At 44.2% G+C, this 25,603-nt stretch overlaps 1 protein-coding gene across 3 annotated transcripts in view; it reads left to right on the top strand.

The window, feature by feature from the left end:
* SEC31B (SEC31 homolog B, COPII component) overlaps positions 1-25,603 on the top strand; it is a 37,640-nt gene that overhangs the window by 4,507 nt on the left and 7,530 nt on the right. For all 3 annotated transcript variants that reach the window (XR_012776156.1, XM_075504997.1, XM_075504998.1), the window contains 20 exons: positions 350-438; positions 3,138-3,261; positions 4,060-4,255; positions 5,051-5,146; positions 6,244-6,384; positions 6,885-7,027; positions 7,276-7,375; positions 9,409-9,570; positions 11,555-11,707; positions 12,458-12,688; positions 14,176-14,250; positions 14,850-14,933; positions 15,891-15,999; positions 16,405-16,583; positions 17,272-17,398; positions 18,973-19,118; positions 20,393-20,566; positions 21,201-21,389; positions 22,086-22,299; positions 22,699-23,025. Coding sequence is in view for 2 of the 3 variants with exons in the window: in XM_075504997.1 (XP_075361112.1) it covers positions 360-438; positions 3,138-3,261; positions 4,060-4,255; positions 5,051-5,146; positions 6,244-6,384; positions 6,885-7,027; positions 7,276-7,375; positions 9,409-9,570; positions 11,555-11,707; positions 12,458-12,688; positions 14,176-14,250; positions 14,850-14,933; positions 15,891-15,999; positions 16,405-16,583; positions 17,272-17,398; positions 18,973-19,118; positions 20,393-20,566; positions 21,201-21,389; positions 22,086-22,299; positions 22,699-23,025 (3,049 nt within the window). In the remaining variant the exon portion in view is untranslated. The remainder of the gene's footprint in view (positions 1-349; positions 439-3,137; positions 3,262-4,059; positions 4,256-5,050; positions 5,147-6,243; positions 6,385-6,884; positions 7,028-7,275; positions 7,376-9,408; positions 9,571-11,554; positions 11,708-12,457; positions 12,689-14,175; positions 14,251-14,849; positions 14,934-15,890; positions 16,000-16,404; positions 16,584-17,271; positions 17,399-18,972; positions 19,119-20,392; positions 20,567-21,200; positions 21,390-22,085; positions 22,300-22,698; positions 23,026-25,603) is intronic.

Raw genomic sequence — 25,603 nt, 5'->3', positions numbered from 1 at the left:
AGCTGATTTAAACCAGCCTGGACTGAAGACTTGAGTATGTTGTTTAATTTAGATCCCCTTCCTTTTTCTGAAACTCTCCTGTAATTGGGGCATATGAAAAAGAGGGCTATATATGAAAGAAAATCTGGGGTCAGACAGCTGGGATTGTGGCTTTTTAAAATTCTAAAATACCCTAATTCATTCCAGTAAAACTGTATTCACTACCTCAGGAAGTAGCAAGTAACTTCTCTCTATTGAGAGCAATTTGTTCTCGTGGTATCTTGGTAAGGGGGATATTTTGTTACTGGTGTGATTATTTTCGTGTTGGCTTTGTCTGGCTGTTCTAATCACTGTGTGAAATTTCTTCTAGAGCCTAGAAAATGAAGCTAAAGGAAATTGAGCGAACAGCTGTCCAGGCATGGAGTCCAGCAAACAACCACCCCATTTATCTAGCAACAGGTAAAGTTCTTCACAATTGGTGAATATTACGGTATGAGTCACAGAGAGATTTTATGTAGAGTTGTATTGGTTTTAATTTTCAACAGTTCGCACCTTAATAATCTCCGGAAAACTTACAAGCAATATACTGAAAACATTACAGCTTTCATTTTTTTTAAAGTGACCGGTAGAGGATTACTTTTATGCTCAACTTTGACACCTTAAAGGCCAATGATTTTCAAAGGGTGAATATGTGGCTTTTTTGATCTAACTTCTAATTAAGTCTGTATGAACTCCAACACCTGCTTGCTGTGAAAAATAAAACAAAATAAGGTTACATACTTGGTATGTCTGTGGGGAAGAAAAAAGTTCATTCTAGTCATGTTCATTTAAGCTCAGTTTTACTTTTGCTGGTCTTCACCCATTATCACGTGGCTTGACAATCAAATAATAGAAACCTCTTCTCTCTAAAGTTGCCTGTTTTGGTTAATAGTCAATTTTCAATACTTCTGCAAAACCTTACATTTGCATTTTGTTGATATTATTCATTATTTACTATTGTTATAGTAATTTTATTTCCTGAAGCACAAAGTCAGCCTGTTCACTGAGTTGGCAGTAGGTGAGTTTAATGTCTATGTGGAACTGACAGCTTGGGTTGTTGTATTGGGTTTGCATGGCAAGGTTTTGGTAGCAGGGGGGCTACAGGGGTAGCTTCTGTGAGAAGCTTCCCCTATGTCCAGTAGAGCCAATGCCAGCCGGCTCCAAGATGGACCTACTGCTGGCCAAGGCCGAGCCCATCAGTGACGGTGGTAGTGCCTCTGTGGTAACATAAAGAAGGGGGGGAAAAAACCCCTGCGTGACAGCAACCGCAGCTGGAGAGGGGAGGGCGAATATGTGAGAGAAACAACTCTGCAGATACCAAGGTCAGTGAAGAAGGAGGGGGAGGAGGTGCTCCAGGCGCTGGAGCAGAATGTCCCCTGCAGTCCGTGGTGAAGACCATGGTGAGGCAGGCTGTCCCCCTGCAGCCCATGGAGATCCACGGTGGAGCAGATATCCACCTGCAGTCCGTGGAGGACCCCATGCTGGAGCAGGTGGATGTGCCCAAATGAGGCTGTGACGCCGTGGGAAGCCTGCGCTGGAGCAGGCTCCTGGCAGGACCTGTGGACCCATGGAGAGAGGAGCCCACGCTGGAGCAGGTTTACTGGCAGGACTCGTGAGCCCATGGGGGACTCACACTGGAGCAGTCTGTTCCTGAAGGACTGCACCCCATGGAAGGGACCCACACTGGAGCAGTTCATGAAGAACTGCAGCCCGTGGGAAGCACTCACATTGGAGAAGTTCGTGGAGGACTGTCTCCCGTGGGAGGGACCCCATGCTGGAGCAGGGGAAGAGTGTGAGGAGTCCTCCCCCTGAGGAGGAAGGAGCGGCAGAAACAATGTGTGAGGAACTGACCGGAACCCCCATTCCCCGTCCCCCTGCACTGCTGGGGGGGAGGAGGTAGAGAATTCGGGATTAAAGTTAAGCCCAGGAAGAAGGGAGAGGTGGGGGGAAAGTGGTTTAAGATTTAGTTCTTGTTTCTCATTATTCTACTCTGATTTGATTGGTAATAAATTAAACTAATTTCCCCAAGTCGAGTCTGTTTTGCCCGTGACAGTAATTGGTGAGTCATCTCCCTGTCCTTATCTTGACTCATAAGCCTTTATTATATTCTCTCTCCCCTGTCCAGCTGAGGAGGGGGGAGCAATAGAGCAGCTTTGGTGGGCACCTGGCGTCCAGCCAGGGTCAACCCACCACAGTTGTCTGCCCAACATGAGAACTAGTCAGCTCTGTCTAATGCCTGGGTTGTGCAGCACTGCCATGTTGTTTTGATTTTTTTTCAGGGATGACTATCAAAAGAAAGTGACAAAAGTTCAACTGTTGCCTTAAAAGCAATGTGCCCATTTTTGGGGTAAATAGTCTATTCTGTGTTTCTCTAATAAGGCCAGAGTTTTGGTTGGACCAAAGGTCTTGGCTTCAGTCTGCTGTAGATCAGAAACGGCATAGTTTCATAAGTTGTACTGCTTTTTAATAGTCTCTTGGGCACTTTCCATGCCATAGGCAGTTACAAAGCATCCCTGTGGTAACTGGGTGACTGTTTGCCTGGCAGTGTCCCATTAGGCAATGTTAAATCAATTTTTAGCTTTTATTCTGTAAGCTAGAAGGAAGGAAGCCACCACTGTGTGACTGCTAGCTGTCTGTGGGTCATTGGGGTGTGTTTAGTTGGCTAAGGTTGAAGAACTTTAGCTGTAGACTAGGTTTAGAAGGTCTGATCAAGACATCTGGTCATGATTGAGGAGCAGTATATAGAAGTATTTGGGATCATAATTGTAGCTGGGTTTCATGATGCGACTGCATTTGTAATTTAGATAAGGACTTAATATCAGAAGCTGTGGCTGCTTGGAAGAGGGTATGTGAATTATATCTATCCCAAGAGAGAAAGTTACTTGCGCAACAGTGACCCTGGTGCCCAGAATTTCTTGAAGAAGTTCTAATTTCTTTCACGGTCTTTGTCGTAATTGTTGATTCCTCTTTCTGAGGTGTTCGGACATGTCCTCTCTTTGAATGGGCACACCACCAAGGTTGTGTTGACTATGAAAAATGAGGTTCCAGTGCCTTGCTCTTTTTGTATCTTGTGCTCTTGAAAAAAGTGCCCACTTGTGTTGCCCTTGTACTTCTGCTAGGAACATCTGCCCAGCAGCTGGATGCATCCTTCAGTACAAATGCCACCTTGGAAATATTTGAGGTTGACTTCAGGGATCCCTCCCTGGACATGAAGCAGAAAGGAACACTTCCTGCCTCAAACAGGTACTAGAGGCTCATACTGATGTATCAGTCAGTGGAATTGAAAAGGGCTTTTCTGGTAAAAGGAAGGAGAGGAGGAGATCATGTTTTTGGGATATAAAGTGATCTTTTGGATCAGTTGAACTCTGTCTTCAAGAATTGAAAGTTTTTGTCGACACAAATCATGTTGGGTGTTAAAAGTAGAGTAGTTGGACCATTGGAGAAATCTGAAAGGACTTATATGGTAGTCAGTCAGTAGAGTCATTCTGTATCATGTGAATTTGCTGGGCCTAATGATTTGCAATAAAGAGACTAGAGGCAGAGTGAAACTTATTTTCCAGCTTTTTAAGACAAGGTGATTTCTTAGGCTCATGGGTGTGGGTGGCATTTGCACCCAGTGTAAAACACAGCCTTGATTTCTACCTAGCAGATTTTAAAGGGGGTAAACATATTTTTCAGATAACAGCTCTGGAAAGGAAGGCACATAGTCCTCTAATCTGATTTTCTATATAGTGTAGGTTAGAGGATTTCACCCACCAAATCCCATATGAGGTCCTAAACATTTTAAACAAACAAAACAAAAGAGAGAGAGACAAGCTCTTCCTTTGTAAGTTCCCTTTAAAGATCTTTGGAAAGAAGCTAATATCTTTTTTTGCATGCAAGAGCCACAGTCCTCTTTAAAGGGAAATTATTATTTAAGGTGCAGACTGATGGTTATGCTTGATAGGTCGGAACATGGATGTGGTTTTTGGTAATGCAGAGGATGTCTTGACTTCCACCAAATATTGTGGCCTACACCATCTTTATTTTCTTCTTTTTTAGGTTTCATAAGCTGATCTGGGGTAACTTTGGAAATGGGTCTCCGGAGCCCTCCGGTGTGATCATTGGTGGAGGGGATAATGGTGTACTGACAATGTACAGTGTGCACCGCATCTTGGCTTCAAAGAGCGAGCCTGTAATTGGGCAGACAGAGAAGCATTCAGGTCCTGTTCGAGCTCTTGACTTCAACCCTTTCCAGGTATGCAGCACTAAGATACTTATAACCAAAGGAAAGTTAACCTCCATGTTAAAAAATATGTTTTTCCCTTGTGTATAGAGATTTATAAACTGAAGGAGCAGCTTTTAACTTGAAAGAGGCATGGTAGTTGTGACACAAGGCTGGTTTGGGACTCAGATTTGGGTTCTATTCACAGCTTTGCCACTGAATTCCCCTGTGACCTTGATCAAGTCTCTTAGCTCTCTGTAAAAACATGTCTTGTAATACATGTTAGACCATTACCCATTTGAAATCAGAACTTCTTTTTTTTATTTGTTCAGTTGGTGTCTAATTCAGTGGGACTCTGATCGCACTCGAAGGGACTGCAACGTAAGCAAGTAGTGAACAGAACACAAGTTTTCGTGGTAGCACAAAGGCAAACTGAAAGTTGTCTGCAGACCCTTGTGGGAAGCCTGCATCTTCTCAGAAGAAATGTCCTTGGTGCCAGGATGCAGGGCAAAGGCTCCGCTGGCCAGAGACAGTGGCTTCCAGGCCTGTGGCAGAGTTTCATGATGAGTAACAGCAGCCACCTGCACATGTAGTTTGCTAGACAAATTTTGAACAGGTCTGTACCATGGCACAGCTGAAGGCACAGAGGCCAGAGGTGTGCTTGGTTTATAATCCAGTTAGTATGTTTCTGCTTACCAGTGGCTGTGAAATGCAGCTGTCATCTGACTTTGGAAGATTTTGGGGGTTTTGCTTACATTTATTTTTAAGAAATCCATCCTCTTTCCCTGTGAGCAGGAAACTCAGCTGAGCTTTTCTTTTTTTCTACAGAGTAACCTCTTGGCTTCTGGAGCCAATGATTCTGAAATTTTCATCTGGGACTTGAATAACTTCAGTGTGCCTATGACTCCAGGGGCTAAATCACAGGTAAACGAGTTCTCCTCTGGGCAATACCCCTCCAGTTTTGTATCTCAGTAGGCAAGGCAAAGAGATGTGAGTGTGTGGAGTCATCCTGGTCTAGTCAGTCTCAGAAGGGGGAATGACCTTGATGTCTGTCAGGAGAAAGATGAATCAGAAGTGACTGATCAGCTTCATTCTGGGGACGTGGAAAGAGTGTTGTAAAGGGAGGGGAGGTAGGCTGACAAGCTCTGGAAGGATTCACTTTGGATGGATGGATAAGCTCTTTGTGGATTTGAATCAAGTAACTGACCAGTTTATCTTGTGATCCAGCTGGGGCATGTGTGATGGATTAAGAAGGTTTATTGGACCTTCTCTGAGGAATGAATTTATTTCAGGCTTCAGCTGAAGCTTTTCATATCTCATGAAAGCTATATCCCTAGCAGAGCCAGTGAGCCATTTAATGCATCTTGGCTATTACTCCCAGATAATGTTTCCTGAGTTTGAAGAGGAAGAATCTTCTGATCTTCTGATGCTGATTATGTTATTCAGGGTAATCAGCTCCTGAAAGTGGAAAAATCATAATAAACCTGCCTAAAAGCAGGCCAGGTTTTTCCTCCAATAAGCTTCCCATTTGTTTCCTTGCCTATCTCCTGCATTGCGGTAGATACAGTAAGGACAATTAGCCTTGAATACTTCATCATTTTCCATCTCACTGCACTCCTGAAATATTGCACAAGGTCATCTTTCCATTTAAGTTCATCCCAGGAGTCAGGGTAGAAGCATCTATGTTCTCTCCGCTGCAGTTCTCTCTGGACTGATTTATAACAGAATGCAGAATGCCAATGCAGAATCCAGTACCTGCTCCCAAAATGCAGAGGTGCTTTTCCAGGTGACATTCCCCCATAGAATTTGACTGTCCACTGTACTCTCTGAGTAAAGACTGACTTTCCATGCTCCCTAGTCTTTCTGGTCAGTGTTGCTGATATTTCCAGTTAGTTGATCAGTGATTGAAGAGAGGAATCTATATATCATCAAATGCCTTAGTTAAGCTAGTGTCAGAATCCTGTGATTAGTGTTCCCTCAACATGGGCATAATGGATGTGTGGCCTTTCCTGTCTTGGCAGCCTCATGAAGACATCAGTGTGGTGTCCTGGAATCGGCAGGTGCAGCATATCCTGTCCTCCGCTCACCCCAGCGGCAAGGCTGTGGTCTGGGACCTCAGGAAGAATGAGCCTATCATCAAAGTCAGTGACCACAGCAACAGAGTGAGTGGAGGAAAGGCTGTGATTCTAACTAGCTTACAACATGCCACATGTGACTGCAAAGCAGCGGCACAGGCTCTTGGGAACAAGTGTTTTTATTGTGGGAGCTGTTGGGACTGGTTCTCTTGGAGCTGTAAAGCGCCTCTCTCTTTTTTTTCCCTAATGAAAGGGAGAAACAAGACACCTAGCTGTTCCTAAAATTAGGGCACCCTTGCATTCAATTTCTATGTTCACAGCTCATTTATGAGAAGCTTCCTGTGTTTTAATCCCAGCTGTCTTGCTAGGTCAACTTTGAACGAGTCCTTCAACTTCTGTATGGTTAGTGGGTTTTTTGCTGTGTAGAGAAGGTAGAAATACTTGCTTCCCACAGCAAGACATTGCTAGACTTGCTTTGTGTCAAGGATTCTAGGCGAGTTAACTGTAGAATGACGTGGCTCTGGGCCATTTGTGCTGTTGCCAGCTTGCTTTGCTGAATTTTCAGCCTATGCTATTTTTGTCCCTAGATGCATTGCTCAGGAATGGCCTGGCATCCAGAAGTTGCAACCCAGCTGGTCCTTTCCTCTGAGGATGACCGCTTCCCAGTGATCCAAATATGGGACTTACGTTTTGCTACCTCTCCTTTGAGCCAGCTGGAAGGGCACACGAGGTGAGGGCCTGCTTGTGTTGCCTTTTCAAGGATCTCAATCTTTAAAAGGCAGACATCTGGGAGACTGGACTTAGGAGAACTAAGGGTTTTTGCTAGGCTGCTTTGTTTCACAGATGAATCTGGTTGAGGGTGGAGATGAGAACTAGCATTTCTGAGCTTAAGTGCTGGTGCATGCTGCTTTCTTGGTGACAGGGTAGGAGAGTGAACTGGGTATGAAATATGACTGATTTCTTTCTGATCTATTTTAGGGGAGTTCTCTCTGTCTCTTGGTGCCAGGCTGATCCTGAACTGCTGTTGAGTAGCGCCAAAGACAACCGGATCTTGTGCTGGAACCCAAGTATGGGGGAGGTACATAACCACAGCTATAAGTACATGTGGTCTGCTTTATAGAGTTGTGTCTACACTATGTGTGTGTCCCTTCTCTGTATCCCTGTGGAGTGCCAATGTAATTTCCTCCAGTACGTCTTCTGCACTCTTTCTGTCTGGAGTGAATGAGAGTGTTGTCCATATCCAGACTGAAAACAACAGAGACAGGCAGATATTTTCTCTGATATATCTCTGTCCAGTGATCACAGAGGGGAGAAAGCTTTAACTAAAACTTAGTTTCAACTAATTATGATTACTCTTGCTATGTTCACACATGTAGTGTTCTCTGTGTCCATTTGTTTCTTCTTTCTTCTCCTAAGGTAGTAAGTTTTTTGCAGGGAAACTTGAAGGAGAATGAGGAGCATTTGTTAGGGTCATTGAGAGGGGAACAACGTAATTAAATATGTGTGTAAACTTTATTCATAGTACAGTGGTTTCACATGCGTGTGCTTATCTAGTCATCTGTCTCAAAATTGCTATCTTTGAAATATTTCGGTATCACCTGAATTAAAATAGGGCTGTGTAAAAAATTTTTCTGCATACCTACTCATGCAATGCTGAATTTCTGAATAAAACTGAATTTTGAACTTTGAACAAAATTCACGTAGTTGATCTTGATGATAGCATGGGGAAAGTACTCTAACGATACTGAACAAAGTCCAGCTGGGAGCCCCAGGCTGGATTGATTTCATGGGACAATTTCACTTAGCTGACCACCTTTGCATTAGGGGCATGGAAAAAAATTAATCCATTTTCATAAAATGCATGAAATGCTGCTGTTGCGGTTTCACGGGATTTCATGCTCACTCTGTACAGATGTCTAGTCGTTAGAAGAGAATCAGACTCTGAAACGTTCCTGATGGCTAATTTTTATGAAAGTCTTTTCACTGTGTTTTAGCGGAAAAATTTAAAAAAAAAGCAATTTTAATGCAGCTGGCTCATCTTTATGCATGCTGCTGTAGATTTGCAGAGCCCAAATTGAAGTTAGACATTTATGCATAAACTAGTGTTAGGGGGGTCTTCTTGACTTGGTACCAATGAACAGAAAACTTTCAGGTGATACAAAAACTGGGAAGGTTTTCAGTAGTGAGGACAGTACAGTTATACAGAATGGCTGATCTGGTAAGTTTGGGGGAAGGGTTAGCTTCTTTGTTTTTTGGGATTATTTGGGGATTTTTTGGTTTTTCAGGGTTTTTTTTGGTTTTGGGTTGTTTTGTTTTGTGGGTTTTTTTTTTTTTAAATTTAGCAATCTAGATTTTAATATAAGCAGATGCAAGGTTTTATACCTGGGAACAGAAAACACAGCTCATGCTCCCACAGAGAAGGAAGCTGTGATTCTCTGTGCTTTGTGCCTGTGAGGCATAAAGGAAATCTCTGTTTTACAAACTGGAGGTTCAAAGTCAAGGTTGTGTTAGTGAGTTGCCCAACATCAGGCAGGAATTTCCTGTGACTGGGCCATGAATTGAACTTTGGATTTTTGAGTGCTGGACCAGAAACTTGTTGGCTGCAATATCCTTCATAGTTCATCTGCAGCTATTACAGGCCTCTTTTGTTGTTCTACTTTTTTCTGTAGGCTTTTATTTTCCTTGTTAAATTTGTTATTCCAGACTGTTCTTTCTGTTTACATGTTCTTGCTCATGACACCTTCTTGCCTTTTGGCTTCTGTTTTTCTTGTGTTGTTTTCTGGTGTGTCTCCCTTGGTTAACAGCAGGTGCGACAATACTATAGTACTCTGTTACAGTAGTGCTTAGAAAGCAGAGCAAAACTGACTTGTTGCTTTTGGCTTTTGTTCTACAATCAAAATCCTATCGTATAGCAGCTTTCTGTGGCTTTCTGCTGTTTGGGCTCAGTGCACTGTAACTCAGTTGCAAGTGTGTCCTTCAAGGAGCAAAAATAAGAGTCTTGTATACAGTGGTGATATGTAAATAGTGTGACACACTTGCTGTGGGCAAGTAATTTGGGGAAAGCAGGGGGCTATTCGTGTTGTGCTTCTGCCTTCTCTCTTTCTGTGATAGGTGGTTTACGAGTTACCCATTCGGAGTCAGTGGTGCTTTGACGTCCAGTGGTGTCCTAGGAATCCTTCAGTCTTCTCTGCTGCCACTTTTGATGGGTGGATCAACATTTATTCTGTTATGGGTGGGAACTTAGAAGCTCAGCAGAAGACACAGGCTGACAAGGTAAAGTCCTGTGAACCTTACGGCTTGACAAATTGGCAATTACTCACCTGACTTCTGAAAGTGTTAGAAGCACACATGTGTAACAGTATGATTTTTAAGTGATGCAGTCTGTCCCACTCACCAGGATGTATAGCTGTATGGTGTGGGAACCAGAAGCTACCTGTGTGGGGACTTAGTCCCAAAGGGACTACATTGTCCCAAGGGACTACATTGTCACCAAGTCCCAAAGGGACTACATTGCCTCTTGACAAAAGTGTCTCAGTATTTCTTGTAAAATTCATTAAAGTGTGTAAAGAGTAGTGTCAAGTGTAGTTTTGATGTTATATATATTTTATGGTTATTACTACTAGACTAAAAATAAAGCAGCACACCTGTTAGAGCAACAAGCTTGTCTTGTCATTAGGTTAAAATTAAATACATTGATACTGATTAATACAATACATTATTCTTTATTAGTGCAGAAGAGAATTTTGAAAAGTAGCTTACAAGCTACTATTGGCAATTTTCCTCAAGTCAGTTCACTATAACTTGGAGCATGTTAATATTTTGATGCTGAAACCCATTACTTAGCCAATGAATAGATGGTCAAACTCTGAACAGATTAAATGTCAGTACTGTCTAAAATTTTAGTTTTAATCTGGTGTCTAGTCTTTTAATTCCCTCCCTCTCTCCCAGCCAACAAATGCCTTACAATACAGGTTTTAAGGCAATACGTATGAGCTGGCTTAAGTGTTATTTATATAGTCATTTACAGCTGACTGAGTTCAGTTTCATAGGATTTGCAAGAGAAAGAAAATACTTTATCGAGCAACAGCTGCAGGAGATTAAGGATTTATTTAACCCAGGGAGAATTTTCTTTCTGTGCATTCTTCATGTGCATGTGCCACACTTCCACTGTTCAAAATTGGAGAAAGGTAGGGTAGAATAATTCCTAGATAAATAGAATAACAAGAAAGAACACAAATAGGAGGAGATAATGACAATTATGGAGGTGGGGAGTTTGTGATCAAGAGGTCTCTTTCCTCTTGGTTCCGTGGTATCAGGACAGAAACTCTGTTGAATACCTGGTGGTTGACGTTACTGGTACCCTGGTAGTGTGTATTTATTTTTTGAAGGTTTAGGATGATTGATCTGTTAGGTATAAGCTGTTCCTCCAGGAAATGGTCTTTCTTTGGAATTGGTTTCCCCTCAAGAAAGACTTGAAAGACAAAATATGTAGGTCTTGCCTGTGATTCTTTGTTTGTCAACCTTAGCTTGATCAGCCTTATGTTACTTCCTTTCAGGTATGCTGGTCAGCTGTATTTTGGAGCTATGCCCTATGGTCCAGTCAAACTTGAACAGGGTTATCTTTAGCAAACAACAAATCTATGCCAACAACGTTAAAAATTAAGAATGCTTGTGAAGAGCATTGTATGTATGCTCACTGACTTCCTAAATGTCAGAAATACAGATCAGGGGCCACTTTTGACACTCTCTTGTCTAGGCAAGAAAGTCTGGCAAGACTATTTCGCCAGCCTCATCTAAGCTATAAAAGCGTGAGACAGTCCTTAAAACTAACCCATTTAAAAGACTGCAGCAACAGAAAGGGAGTCAGCATTCCTTTGTGAGCAAAACAAGAAGTAAGTTGGACAACTGTTGGCCGTATGTGGTCACTGTCTTGCATAAAACAAGTAATTTTGTAACTCCTGTGTTTGAGCTGGGTTCTAGGCCAAGCAGTGTTTGTTAGGGAATTTGCATCTTGCTAAGGGAAAATTACTTGAAAATCTCTCAAGGTGAAGCTTTCTTGAGAAATAATTTCTGGAACTGTTTGGAAATACCATTTCTTTCACATAGGGGCTTGGTGGTATTCCAGCAAGAGGTGCTGTAATAGCCTCTTTCTTCATCAGTGAGGAAAGTAACTAATTACTAAGCAATAGGTTTTTGTGCTTACTTGGTACAGAGAGCAATTGAATTATATCTTACTCCTTTCTCCATCTGATTCTAGATCTCTTCCTCCTTCAACAACCTGGATCCCTTTGGCACAGGACAGATCCTTCCTCCTCTGCAGGTGCCAGAGCAAGTAGCTCAGACTACCTTGATTCCACCATTAAAAAAGCCACCCAAGTGGATTCGCAGACCTGTGGGGGTTTCATTTGCAGTAAGTGAATGGAGCATCCTTAGCTTAAAATGCAATAGATGTGTCGTCTTGTGACACAATCCTTTTATTTTGCTAGAGAAACATTTATCTTCCTGTTGCTAGTTGTTTTAATGCCTGTTTAAGGTGCAGTGTGGTGTCCCATGGAGCAAAGGTCTTTTGCTCAACATTCAAATATATTTCCGACAAGAAAGAGTCCTGTAGCAGAGAATGGGAGGTTATAAGTAGGAGTTAACAAAGCTGAGGAAGACTCATAAAAGCTGTCCTTGTAGGCTGTGACATGCATTCCCATTCGTCTCTGTCTTTCTCCTTCCTATCCAAGTATTTAATTTTCTTCACCCCTTTGCTCCTAAATCAAAAAGCTGACCTGTTCTTTTAGCCTGTGGCTTGACTTATTCTCTCTCTGTCTAGTGTCTGCCATTCGCATGATAGTTTTTGTCATTGCAGCCTGCCTCTCCATGTCAGAAAAGAACAAACAGTTCCAAATGGTACTTTCTCCTTTGTGCCTTTCTGGCATTTGCAATTGGCTAGGCCTGATAGCACATACACAAGTGTCATGGTTATCAGTCTTCAGCTGAAGGGCTTGTGATGTGAACTTCCTCAATGTCCCTACCATCCATACACACTAAACTGTGTGGGCTCCTTGTGATCGCAGTTGGAGCTTGAGTCTGCCTTGCTAAATGAAGAGCTAAGTGAGTTGCTTTAACCTTCTTTTATAAGAATGCTTACTGTGTCTCCCCCTGTCTTTCTCAGTTTGGAGGAAAACTGATTACCTTTGGTTTTACCAAAGCTCCTGGACAGCAAACGCAGCAGACTTACCCACACCAGGTATTCATCAGTCAAGTCACTACCGAAACTGAATTTCTGCTCCGATCCAGAGAACTGCAGATGGCCTTGCAGTCAGGGAACCTCCTTGACTACTGCCAGGGCAAGATCCAGACAGCCAAGTTGCCATTTGATGAGAACCTTTGGAATTTCTTGAAGGTACGATGGCTGTGGTGAAACACAGAGGTCAGTTCTTTTATGGTCCTGGGGTGGCATGTGTTCATTATGGTCCCTTCTAGCCTTTGTATTCCTGTTCTTTAAGATATAAAATGGAACTGAATAGGCTAGTTAGTTACTTGTCTAAAGAAAAGTTTTTGCAGTTGAGGTCTTGGAGATTGTCTTATTTTTCAATAGGAATGGTCTTTTCAGTGGACTCGTTGGGGCTTCCTGTCAAGTTGCTAAACATGATTTTCTCATATCAACCCACTGCCAAGCTATATCTGCCTGCTACCTCTACCGTTATTATTTTTCAAGGCAAAGTCCAAATGTGCAATGAGATTCCCCAGTAATCAGGGAGAGAGCTGTGGTGGCATGAGGACTGACTGTAGCTCTACATAGGACAATGGTTTCATTGACAATTTGGTAATATGAAAGAGTTTGGTAATGAGAAGTGGCTGCCCTTCTGGAGAGGCAGGGCTTAGCCTTGGTAGTGGTTTACAGACACTTATAGGCAGACTGTGTGTGGGGTGAAGTATTCGGATCTTTTCCATAGTATTACATTTGCATGGGGAATCGCATATCTCTTGAATAGGATGACCAGGTGTTGTCTAGGTGGTGGCAGCAGTCTCCATTGCAAGGGTCATTGCAACAATGTCTTTAGCTGCATTGGATGAGATACGACGAACTGTCGTTCTAGTGAATTTTTATAATCCAGCTGGCCCATGGCTCTGTGACACCACTCCAGCACATACAAGATCTATTACTATTGATTGTCTTAAACTACAAACCAAGCTTCTGTGCAAAAGACTGTCCTGCATGACCATTTCTGCATCTGCAAGAACAATTTCTACTGACTGTTTACAAGTATCTTATCCATGTACAGTTTGATCAGTTCTGTAGTAGGAACAGCCTGGGACTTACTGAAACAGACAGATTCTCCTTTCACAATGTTAATCACACATTAAAGCATGCAAATAGTGCCTATCAATTGGGCTGCATGCAGCCTGTGGGAATCTCTGGGACTGTCTGAAATCCCCACTAAGGGAGCTTCTGTAACAATTAGTTAACTAATTTTTGTGAAGCCAGCTAGGAGTTCAGGCAACCATCTTGTCTCAGTTTCAGCCGGACTCAAATCAGTCCATTGTCTCTATGCAGAGATTAGCTTGGCAATCCCTAGACCATCCAGGCAATTAATGCCCAAGTACAATAGGTATGCATACAGTCATAGCCCTGATATGCAGTTGTATCTCAGTTGTAACTATGTGACAAACTTGAATTTCACCCTTTTATCACGATTATAATTTAAATTCTATAGATTTTCCCACAGTAGTGGGAAGTCCCACAGGTGGACTTGTGATAGTTGAGTTCCTTATCTATAAACTGAGCTCTAAACTTTGCTGCTGCCAGAAGCAGCTAACTGTTGGCAGTGTGTAAATGTCTAGGATTTCACATATTTTCTTGTCTTTTTAATATCCTTTGGGACTCAGGTGAATCTGGAGCAGGAGTCCAGGACCAAACTCCTCAAGCTGCTGGGCTACAGTAAAGAGGATCTGCAAAAAAAGGTAAGAGGTCCTTCCAACAGAGAGAAACCTTTACAGGACTAAAGCTGCTGCAGGAGAGTTGTAGGGTCCCTAGTGGAAATGAGTGAGTGATCTCACAGCACACAAAAGACCTAACTGTATGAAATTTCAGCTGAGAGGCATCTGGGGTATCCCCCATTAAAAAGCAAATGTGGGCACTTATAAGGGTAAAACGGTAGCTGTACTGGATCAAACCAAAAGGGTCTTGAGCCCAGTTATCTTGCTTCCAGTTGTTGGTGTTCTGGGAAGTGTATAACAGCAGTGCAGTTGAGAGCTTCTTCTAGCATCCAGCTCTCTGCATCTCGGGATTTCTCAGCCAGGAAGAAGGTGACAGATGAAGGCAGTCTGGCATAGCACTGATGGAGCTGCAGGGGAGGAAACTCTTGCAGCAGCATGGACAATGCTCTGAAAAGGATAACCTCTGATAGGCAGCCAGCCAGGAATAGGGAGAGGTGGAACTTCTCAAACAGGTGAAAGAGCCAGGGGAATTGTGTTTGGAGCTTGCCGGTGACTTGGCTTTGCTGCCTGGGTGTTTAACTTTGATAGGGGCTTCACTTTGTGCGTGTCTGTTACTTTTCTAGATTGCCTCATGTTTGAGTAATGGGATCCCAGATAAACAGCCCCTTCCTCAGGCAGATGAGACAAACGCTGCACAGCCAGATCAGGTATGTCCTGTACATCTTGCCAGCCTGGGAGAGCAGGGGAGGGCAGAACGAACAGGAAGGTTTAATTCCAACCACAAGTTGTTGGGCTCAATGCAGGCTTCGCAGAGGGCAGTTCACAGGCCTGTCAGACCCTCACAGGGTCAGACTAAATGATAGCGGTCCCTTCTGGCTTTAAAACAAATCAGCGAATGATGAAGACGGACTCCTGGCTGTTAACACTGCAAGAAGGCTTGCTTCACCAGTGCTGATTTCTTCAGTGATAGAATTAGCCTCAGCCCAGCTTAACTTCATGCTACAGTTCTGGATTTCCTCTGTGAAGCTTCTGCTGTGGTATTTCTTTTGCATTTCTTTCCTTTTCACCTCTATCATTTGAAATATATTCTCACATGATTTTGGGATGTCCATCTTCAGATGCCTTCCAAGGCCTTGTTCACCATGCACTGTAATTTTTGCTCCTCTAAGGTATCTAAAACTGCTATCCTCAAATTAGTAATCTTCTTCATAAACCTTAAACACTGGCTGAGATATTCTAGGGGTAGCAATTGTGTCCTGCATTTCAATAGAGCACCAAGCATGGCTGTGATCCTTCCTGTTAGTTACGGATATCACTTGTTCGGCTTGTCTCTATTCCATCCAAAATTGTTCAGCTTGCTCAAGGGCTGGCAGTTGAGCTGATGAATGCTGGCCAGCAATACTGCTGGCATTGCGTGTCTTATACTGTCAATCTCCTAAGCTTTGTCAATAGCAGCGCTGCTCTTGTTGCTGCCCTGGTGAAACTGTGCAGGTTGATAGAGCAGTGACAGGAGGCATGATGCGTTTCCAAGTTGAAATCAGATTTATATGAGCATGCTCAACCAAATGGAGAGCAGCCCCATCCCGCTCTGTAATCCACTAAACTGTTCTGGGCAGGATCTGTGTGTTCAGTGAATTAATCAATCTCTTGCACTCTTTGCACAGCTTTTGATAAATTCCAGTGATGATGTAGCTGCTGTTTCCTCCTCTTCAGCCTTTTTTGACAACCTCATCCCACAGAATATGAGCACATTGGAGATTCCTGTCACAGAAGGTATGTTACATGAAGTGTGTTTCTGCCGTCTTAGGAAAAGGGGAGAGGAGGGAAAACCAGAAAATTAGAGAGACCGGGAAGAACCTGGTCCACAGCAGCAGATGGATACTTTTAAAATGCATGACCCCTCCCAGTGTCATGCAGCATATCTCAGCATTGTGCAGAGAAATACTCTTCCCAGATAAGAGACCCATTAAAAATATAGGAGAATCTTCTAGATGATGGAAGACTTACAGCTGAGTCAGTGGTTTTTTTAAAGTGCAAAACCTGATTCAGGTTTCCAAATTTTCTTTTAGCTGGGCTTCCATACATTACTGGTTTTTTACTGCCTGCTCTTTAAAACAAGCATCATCAATGCATCTGGATGATGCCCCTGTGGGTTGACTCTGCTTCTCACCTCTGTAGATACGGATGGACTCATCAGCCAAGCTCTTTTGTTGGGGAATTTTGAGGGTGCAGTGGAGCTGTGCATGCGAGCAGAGCGCTTTGCTGATGCCATCATCTTAGCTATAGCTGGTGGGGAGAACCTCCTAAAGGAGACCCAGAAGCACTACTTTGCCAAGCGGAAGACAAAACTCTCCCTGGTAGGTGACAGTTTTGTGTACCCACTGAGCAGGGGAAGGTGTGCGTTATCTTGGCAGATGTTTGTCTGAAGATAGGTGGAAATGCTTTGGCAGGAAGTAGAATGGTAGCAGAATCTGTGCATCTCCTTTTGACTCGACATTTACTCTAATATCCTGGTAGTTTTATGACAACTTCATGTTGCCCACCTAGAATGTCTGTGTTCTCTGTTAGTTTTTTTGTTTTTTGGGGTTTTTTTTAATCTAATGGTTTCTGCCTCAGCTCCCCATGCTTGTAATCTGTAGAGCATACTGTCCCTTTACAGCTCAGCTAGGAAGGTCCTAGCTTATTCATTTACAAATGGGGAAGTATAACACGGGTTGGGATATCCTAACGTTATATTCCCAGTCATTGATACTAGCTGCTCTGAAACAGGATATGTGTTAGATAGATCTTTAGTCTGGCCTAGTGCGGCTGTTTCCATATTCTCTTAAGTGCTTTGTTGGGCTTTTTTACTTTCTTTAGAGGCATCAGGTTCCAATTACTGTTAACATTGGGATGCTGGGATTGGTGGACCTTAATGTACAGTGAGGTAGTTGCTGCATAGTGGGAAGTGTGCTCAAAAGTGAGCTATCGCTGTGGGTGCACTTGCTTAAGCAGTCAGCTTATCTTTGTTTTCAGTGATTGACAGGTCTTCTGCTTCCCTTACAGCTGCTTTCCTCCATTGTGCAGCAGAACTGGCAAGATATTGTTTGCATGTGTGATCTACAGAGCTGGAAGGAGGCATTGGCCATCTTGTTAACATACTCAAAGCATGAGGACTATACCCAACTCTGTGGTATGCAGTGTACTAAGTTTTGGTACAATTTCCCTTAGGGGAGGGCACCTCTGGATTGCTTACAGAAAGAAGTGGATACAGTTGAGGAAGGAAAGCACTCCTAACTCATTACAGCTAGCTGGAACTTATTAAATAAGCGTGGACTGTTGAGTTAGGAGAATGATAGATGCACACTGTAGCTGAGAATCATGGTGTAAAGTTATATATGCTGATATTTCCTGCCACCTCTACCAATAGCATGGAAAAAACTAGGAGAGACACTAGGCTGAGACACTATAAGAGGGTAATATTTATTATTTTATTCTGAGGAGAAAGGGATTTCCTTGACAGTAAAAGGTCAGGTGGCTTCACTCCATCTGAAAGAGGTTTACCTTTCCAGCACATTCCCCTCCCTTTTAAGCTCAGAAATAGGGGTTAATGAATGTTTGATGGCTTCAGTAGTTTCCTCAGTCCTGCTAATAGTCCATCATGCTCAGCAACTGGTTGTTCTGAGAGTTGGAGTTAGGGGGCAATCTAGTGACTGAATCTGATGAAGTTACTCATGTTGCTTAGCTGGCAACTAGCTCCTGGCTGACAGGAACAGTTAAGTGCTGTTGGAGAAATGCCAGCACTTTATACAAGGGAGATGACACAACTTGAAATGCAAGAAAACACAACATCTTTTACAGACCAAATTGTAGGGGTGCAAAGTGACTGTGGCGGTGGTGATAGTGAGATAGCTCCAGCCCACCTTTATCTCCTAGCATTTGCTAAACATTGACAACTACCAGATTACTAGCTGTCCCTGGTACTGGACACTAATGTTGCCTAGAGATTCCCACACCTCTTTGGAAAAAAAAGTGTTTGATTTTTTTCACTGAATTGATCTGTCATTTTTAAGGGTTTTTCTTTCTTTTAGTGTCTGGGCAGACACATAAAAATTGGCAGATATATAAAAAATTGCTTCTTTTTTCAACTAAGTTCGCTTTGGGATTCCTTAATGATGCCCATTTCTCTGTGTTATCCAAGAATTATACAACGAAGCTGGTGAAGGGTCTAGAGCAGAAGTCTTATGAAGAGCAGCTGAGGGAACTGGGGTTGTTTAGCCTGGAGAAAAGGAAGCAGAGGGGAGACCTTATGGCTCTCTACAGCTACCTGAAAGGAGGTTGCAGTGAGGTGGGTGTCGGTCTCTTTTCCCAAGAAGCAAGTGGTAGGACAAGAGGAAATGGCCTCAAGTTGCGCCAGGGGAGGTTTAGATTGAATATTAGGAGAAAGAGTTGTCAAGCACTGGAACAGGCTGCCCAGGAAAGTGGTTGAGTCACCATCCCTGGGGATATTTAAAAGACGTGTAGATGTGGCACTTTAAGACATGGTTTAGGGGGACATGGCAATGCTAGGTTAACAGTTGGACTTGATGATCTTAAAAGTCTTTTCCAACCTAAATGATTCTATAATTCTAACTAGGTGCAGATCCAAAGCTGTCAACACCTTTTCATACCAAGTCAGAGTAGGATTGCTAAGAGATGAGCATTACGGCTAATGAGCTCTTCAAAAAGAGAGTGTGTTAAATGTTGGCTGTATTTCTTCCTCTCTAGACATGCTGGGTGCCCGCCTAGAGTCGGAGGGAGATGCAGCCCTGTCCAATGATGCCTGCCTCTGCTATATCTCATCAGGCAATGTGGAGAGGTTGGTGGAATGCTGGGTGAAAAACCATGAGACATCGTCACCCCTTGCCCTGCAGGTACAGGTTCTATAATGTTGGTTTGACTCCTCTTTAGGCCAGTCTGGTAGCCTTGATCTGTTTGCATTATCCCTTCAGAGTATCTGGCTCCCAGCAGACAGTGGTGACGTGTTCATAGTCACCAAGGTATCTCCTTCTAGCCTGGATTATGGGCTTACATCTAAAGGAGGCTTGCGCTCTTAAATGTTAAGGGTTTGTGTGTTTAGAGAGTACTGATTACATTGCACATAAACCCAGCCATGGACAGGAGTTACTGCCTACCCACCTGTCTTTGTATACTGATGTCATCTCTGAGTTTCCTTTTAGTCAGGGAAGTTTAGACTGTACCTATTTTCTTACTCGTAGTTGCCTGGGAGTACATTTGCTGCTGTACTTATCATGTCTAACTGTAATGCTCCAGTTATCTGGCTGTACCTTCAGAACAGCCTCTGGCACAATAAAAGAAAATCTAGACTGTATTATTCCCACTGCAATTAGAATGATCATGTATGGGAAGTCACACCTTGCAGATGAATCAGGGCTTCTAAGTCAGTGTTGTTACCTACTTGTTACACTTAAACGAGTCCTGGCTAAGTCATTCGTCCTTGTTGTGTCTACCAGTCGCTAGAATGAACTAGACAAGTCTTCCACTCAGATATCTGCAGATAATGCCCTCTGCTACAAAGTTCCCTGTTTTTTGCAACCCCACTAGTGAATAACAGCAACAAAAAGGCACCTTCAGCATTCCTGGTTATGTTTGAAACTGGCCTCCTCCCAGTTATCAGTTATCAGCCAGTGATGCATGTATCATTCTATAGTTATAAATGTTACTTTGATTTCTAGGAGTTGAAGGAGCTTTGAATAACTAAAAACCTTCTGGTCTGTTTGTCAGCAGTAGTGGTTTTTCCTAGTGAATTTCTCCTCCTATGGTTTTAATCCTTTGTCTTCCAAGCTGATAGCTTGTAACTCCTGGACTTACAGTAGTAAATTCCTAGTAAAAAGACCACAGTTGATTGGAATGTCCTTGTGGCTTCTGATTTTCTTTTTTGCCTTACCATAAAAGTAGCAATGTCAGGGTTTGCTTCCTGGTTTCTGTTTTTCTCTATGAAGTGTACCTGAGGAAACGGTCATCGGTGATAGTATCTGGTGCAGAGGGAAGTAACTTCTGTTCACATTGGACCCGATGTCAGCTGAAAGTGGGGAGAGCCATCTGGTATTGTCTTGGCATGAGATGGACCAGTAAAGCAAGTCAGATTCCAAGTGATCTATTTCTTCCCTCCCCCTGGCTTATTCAGGATCTCATAGAGAAGGTGATGGTTCTGAGCAGATCCATTGAGATTCTCCGAGGCACAGCAATACCAGCGCCAGGCCCTGTCTTGGCAGAAAGAATCACCCAATATGCCAGTCTCCTGGCATCACAAGGATGCTTGGCAGCTGCAATGAATTACCTACCCAGCAGCTCTAAAGAGGTGAGTGAGAAATGGGTTGTTGTGGAAAAGAGTAGTAGGGAAGAGTACAAGAGAGAGCTTGGGTTTTGACATGCATCAAGATGTCAAGTTTCACCTTAGTTATGGTAACTTGAGAGTAGAGGTGTAGGGTTTTTTTTTTCTAGGACACAGCTTTTGTCTTCATTTGCTTTTTCTTTGTAGTGCCTTTGATTCAGGAAAAAGGGAGGGAGCTATAGAACTGTAAAATGGTTCCTGGAGAACAACGCTGGGAAGCAGCTCTCCAGGGAAGCTGAATCTATTCCTGAAACTAGCTGGTAGAGGAAGGGAATGCAGGGGAATGGGGAGGTCACCTTATAGTTTGAAAAAAATCTGTCTGCTGCCCAAATGTGGGTAGGGGTTGGGGAGGGAATACTCTGAAGACTGGGGGAGGCATTGGTGAGACTTCATCTGCCTGGGAATATGGTCACTTACAGTTCGTTTGTTTGGGTTTTTTTGGTTGGTTGGTTGTTTTTTTCCCCTGGGTGGCTACTGGGGAAATGGTTAGTTTTGCAGGTTGATGCTCAGTGCTTTGGGTCAGGATCTGCTTTGAATGCCTCCCCAGCACCTTCCATCTGAGGCTCTCAAGGCACTTCTCCTAAAACATAGTTTGTTTCAGCTCCTGATTGAACAGCTCCGAGACCGGCTCTTCCATGCTCAAGGAGAGAATGTGGGTCAGCAGCAGCCACCCCCTTTTCCCTACACTCGTGTCAATGTAGGTGTCATTAAACACACATCTCCAGCAGCCAAGGGTGGTTCTGCCCCTGAAGGAGCAGCCCACAAAACAGGTCCCAGACATCCAGAGAAGGTAGGCCTTAAACTCAGGTGTTCATGGCTTGGGGAGAGGGAGGAAGGCTACTGGGTTGTGGAAGGCTTATGAAGTAATATGAGATGACGCAGACTGCAGGCATTGAGGAACTCATCAGTGATGTCCTTCACTGGAGCAAACACAAGCTCTACGATAATCCAAAAGTAGGCTGTCTGGCATCTTTTCACAAAGCCCTGTCCCACATCTAGTCACTGGAGGAGACTGTTACAAGTGTAGTCATCCACTGAGATCTCACATACTGAGGGAAAAGGGGGCTGTGATTCACTCTCCTATGCCCATTTCACCCTCATATCTCAGTAAAATTAGTGTAGTATGGCTTCATCTGAGTTCTTGCACAAGAAGACTGTTCAGGAAGTGTTGCTTCCAGCCTCTATTGCTTCATTATTGTTCCTTCATTATTTCCTCTGCTTGTGCTTCCAGGAAGTCACTGTATGGGAACTGGCTCCTGAGGACTAATCCTTTTGAGAGCCAGAGAATACTTTGAAGAGTGTGGTGCCCAGCTTGTTGAGCAAGTTATGTGGTGGGAAAGGTCTTTGATCCAATCCATCCAGGGCACTGACAGCAGCAGCATCTTCTCTTGCCTGAGAAGTGACAGGGATAGAAAGTGCATCTGCTTGTGTATGTATGCACATGACTGTGTTGGCCATTTGCAAGTTCTTTGTTTTTTAATTGCAGCCCAACTATCAGTCATCATTTGCCCCTTCAGCACCTTCTCAACCTTCAGTGCCTTCCCTCTTCACGCCTCAGCCAGTGCCAGCGATGTCTGTGACACCTCACCACATTGCCTCTCCCCAGGCCAGCATGGGTCCACAAACAAGTGTCTATTCCAGAGGGCCCCCATACCCACAGTACAACTTGGGCTTGGTTCCAGCAACCGTTTCAGGGCCAGGTAAGCCCTGAAATTGTCTGATAGTTGTGTCTGTTCTCCAGGTTTTCTTAGAGTAAAGCCTTCAACATGGCTGGCTGCTCTGCTTTCTTCCCCACAGGCCTATTGTACTTGCAAAGAACAAGTCAGCTGTCTGAGAGGCTTCTCAGTGCTTCTGACACATCTAGTTCTAGCAACTGTTGCTGCACATCCACTGATATTAAGCATATATAGAGGTGGAGAAGCCACAGCTAACTTTGTGACAGTTTGACTGACGTAGCCTGGGTTATGGGGGATATGCCTGGCATGGATATTCTAGGGTATGGCTTGGAGAAGGGCAGACTTACTAGCATGAAGGAGAGCATCAGGAGAAGTTTGCACATGAAACAAGTGATGCTGATACACTCTCTTTCTCATTTGTAGCTGTGCCACAGTCTCAGCCATTCGGATCAGCGGGAGTCAGACCTGTTAGTCCTGCTCCCTTCCCCAGCCAGCCTTCTCTGCCAGGACAGTCCATGTCCATGACATCTCCTGGTGTTCCACCACCTGGACCTGCCCTCTTCACTCCAGCCTCAGTCCCATCATCTCAGCTTCCTGCAGCTTGTCCGCTCCCTGTGGCAAGCCAGTCTCCTCTAGGTTTCTCTTCAGCACCTTTCAACTGCCCCATGAACATGGGTTATCCTCAGGGAGGTCCTGGAGCTCCATCTACTAAGGCCCTGCCAGCAGCCAGCATTCCTCCTCCTCCCACAGGTAAGTACTGCTTGTGTGACTTGTGTGTCCAGGACACTCCTGGATGGGGTTTACAGTACATACTGGACATGGATCTTCCGAGGTCTGGTCTGTCGCCATAAAGGCTGAATGTGGTGCTGAGGCTAACCTTACCAGCACATTGTGCAGAGTCCTGCTGTGGTGGTGAAACACAGCAATGATGACAGTTTCATTCAGCCTGTTCAGCTACTTTGTCCCCCAGGCTGTGGTTACAAGGTGCTGTCTCTTCAGGTCGCCAGTGCACCCTGAGTAATCATCCACTCCGGAGGCATCTTCTGTGACTGAAAGGGTGGTGGTTCCCAGGGAACACCTGGTGGAAGGCTTGCTGATCTCATCGCTGCCTATGTAACCTACACAAGAAGTGCATTTGAAATGCTGGGAGAACAGGGTGCTACTTCTATGTCCATGGGATACCCCTTGCTTAGCTTCAGGATAAAATTCATCTGTCTGCTATGCTCTAGTTCTCCCCGTTTTTTCCTGTTGCTATAAAGTACTTGCCTGGGAATCACTTCTGGATTCCTCTGTGCAGTGCTCTAGACCTGGAACCTTTCCCATCTGGGTCTGTAGTTTGAATCCAGCCCAGCCTGCAAGTTACTGTGAAGTCCTTGCTAGCATGATGAAGAAAAAGAGTGTGTTGTTGGACCTACTTCCCAGTGGATGGGCATTCCCTCTTTCTATTGCCCACAACATAACCACATCTGGTGCTTGTTAATTCTTTGTTTGCTGTCTCAGGGGATAGGTTTAGCCAGGCTGTGGAAATCCCTAACAACAAGGCTGACAATCCTTAGATTTTTGAGCAGATGCTTCTCCAAGCCACACATATTCTGAGAGTGAAGGAACTGAGGCTTGAGGGTTGCCTCCACCTGGAATCCTTTGCTGAGTTGTGTTTAACCAAGGATAGCAAATCCCACTGTGTGAAGCCTGTTGGGACTATACACAAGGGCTTTAAGCTAAGGCTGGACAAATTCCTTCTGAAAAGCTATCAGTGATAGTAGTCCAGGGACATTACTCACTGAGTAAAAGCTGTTGGTGATGATGACTCTTCCACCCTGCCTTGATTTTCAGGTTTCTTCCCTTGGCTAGATCCCCACGTGGATTATGCAGGTAGTACCCAGAGAAGCCTCCAGGCCTGTGGGAGAGGCAATGTTGCTGCTTCCAGTGAAATGTGGGGTGTGTGTGCACGTTATACTGTGTGTGCATGCGTGCATGCTCATTGCTATTTGTTGTTTCCTTGCATGCCTGGGGAGCTATACAGCTGGGGTAGTGGACATACTTGTCCTGAGGACTAGTAAGTGACAGCTGGGGATGTTGGAAGTGAAATGAAAGCACCGTGCTCTTACTGATGAGTTTGGGTACAGAGAGCAGGGGCTCCAGCTTCTTCCTTCTCTACTTTCCTCCAGTCCTGGAGGAATTGGAGCGTTCTCAGTCTCTGTGTCCCTTCAGGCAGTCGCTGGGCCAGCAGGACAGGGAAGCAGCCCCTTTTCCTTTCTTGGTTCTCTAGGCAAGGAACAGGCCAGTGGTTGTAACTCATCTCTTGTTTTCTCCCTCTTACACTCCCAGCCTTATGCATGGCTTTACTTGCAGTTGTGCTTTCCCCAGGTGGTTTGGAAGAGGTGGGTCCCAGCATGAGCAGTGGTGGAGTAGAGCTTCCCAAGCAGAATTTGGGGGCTCTATTCTGAGGGGAACTGGAAAGCCCTTTTGGCTTTAGTTACAGGGCAAGGTTTGGCTTTGAATCTCAGTCCATCTGCTGGGGAGAATTTGTACCGTAGAGGTTTTCCGACTGATGCTTCGTACTGATTTCTCTCCTTGGGATTCATTGGTGATGGAGAGTAGGTGTCTTCCAGTCTACGTTGTCAGTGGGGTAAGGCGCAAATGTCTTAGTGGGCTGTCTCTGCACAGTGACTGCTGCTTGCGCCAAAGACCATCTGCCAGGCAGAAAAGATTATCCAGGGAGTCTCAGCTTTATTTAGGAAATCCGAGTACTTGGTAGCCACTTACACCACCAAGCAAGCCTTGCTGTGTGGAGTGGGACTCTAGAAAGGGAGTTGTCCCTTCAGCAGAGAAACGAAAGACCCGATGTTTCCCTGTTAAAGGAAAGATGATTCCATGGCAAGGATTTCAAGCACTTCCTCAGGCTGAAGATGCCCTGTGGGAATTCACTGTTGGGAAGTTCTCTTCTCCTGGCAGCATTTACCCCCAGTTCTAATGGCAGCATATGGCATGCCCAGATCGGCAGTGCAAACTGGCTTCCTTGAGAGTGCTTTCTTGCCTGCTATTATTCTGGTTTTGATGGGTACTTTTCTTTAGCTTGGAAGGGGACTGTAAGATCACTCGATCTGACTGGCCAAACTTGCTTGCTTTGGAAATTCCTGAATATGGTCTGAACAGCTCATGAACACATTCTCACTAGTGCAATGAAGAGAGATCTCTACTTGTAGAAATCCCACGCTCCTGGGGGGCATCAGGGACAGGGTGAAGGACAGCAACGTCTTGGCTGATCTCCTTTCTGGCTGGGATAATCCCTGACTCCAGCCTGTGACAGTCTTGTTTTTTCTAGGAC

The sequence above is a fragment of the Mycteria americana genome, chromosome 6 (genome assembly GCF_035582795.1).
Source record: "Mycteria americana isolate JAX WOST 10 ecotype Jacksonville Zoo and Gardens chromosome 6, USCA_MyAme_1.0, whole genome shotgun sequence".
In the NCBI taxonomy this organism is placed as follows: domain Eukaryota; kingdom Metazoa; phylum Chordata; class Aves; order Ciconiiformes; family Ciconiidae; genus Mycteria; species Mycteria americana.
This window is presented reverse-complemented; position numbering and strand designations above follow the sequence as displayed.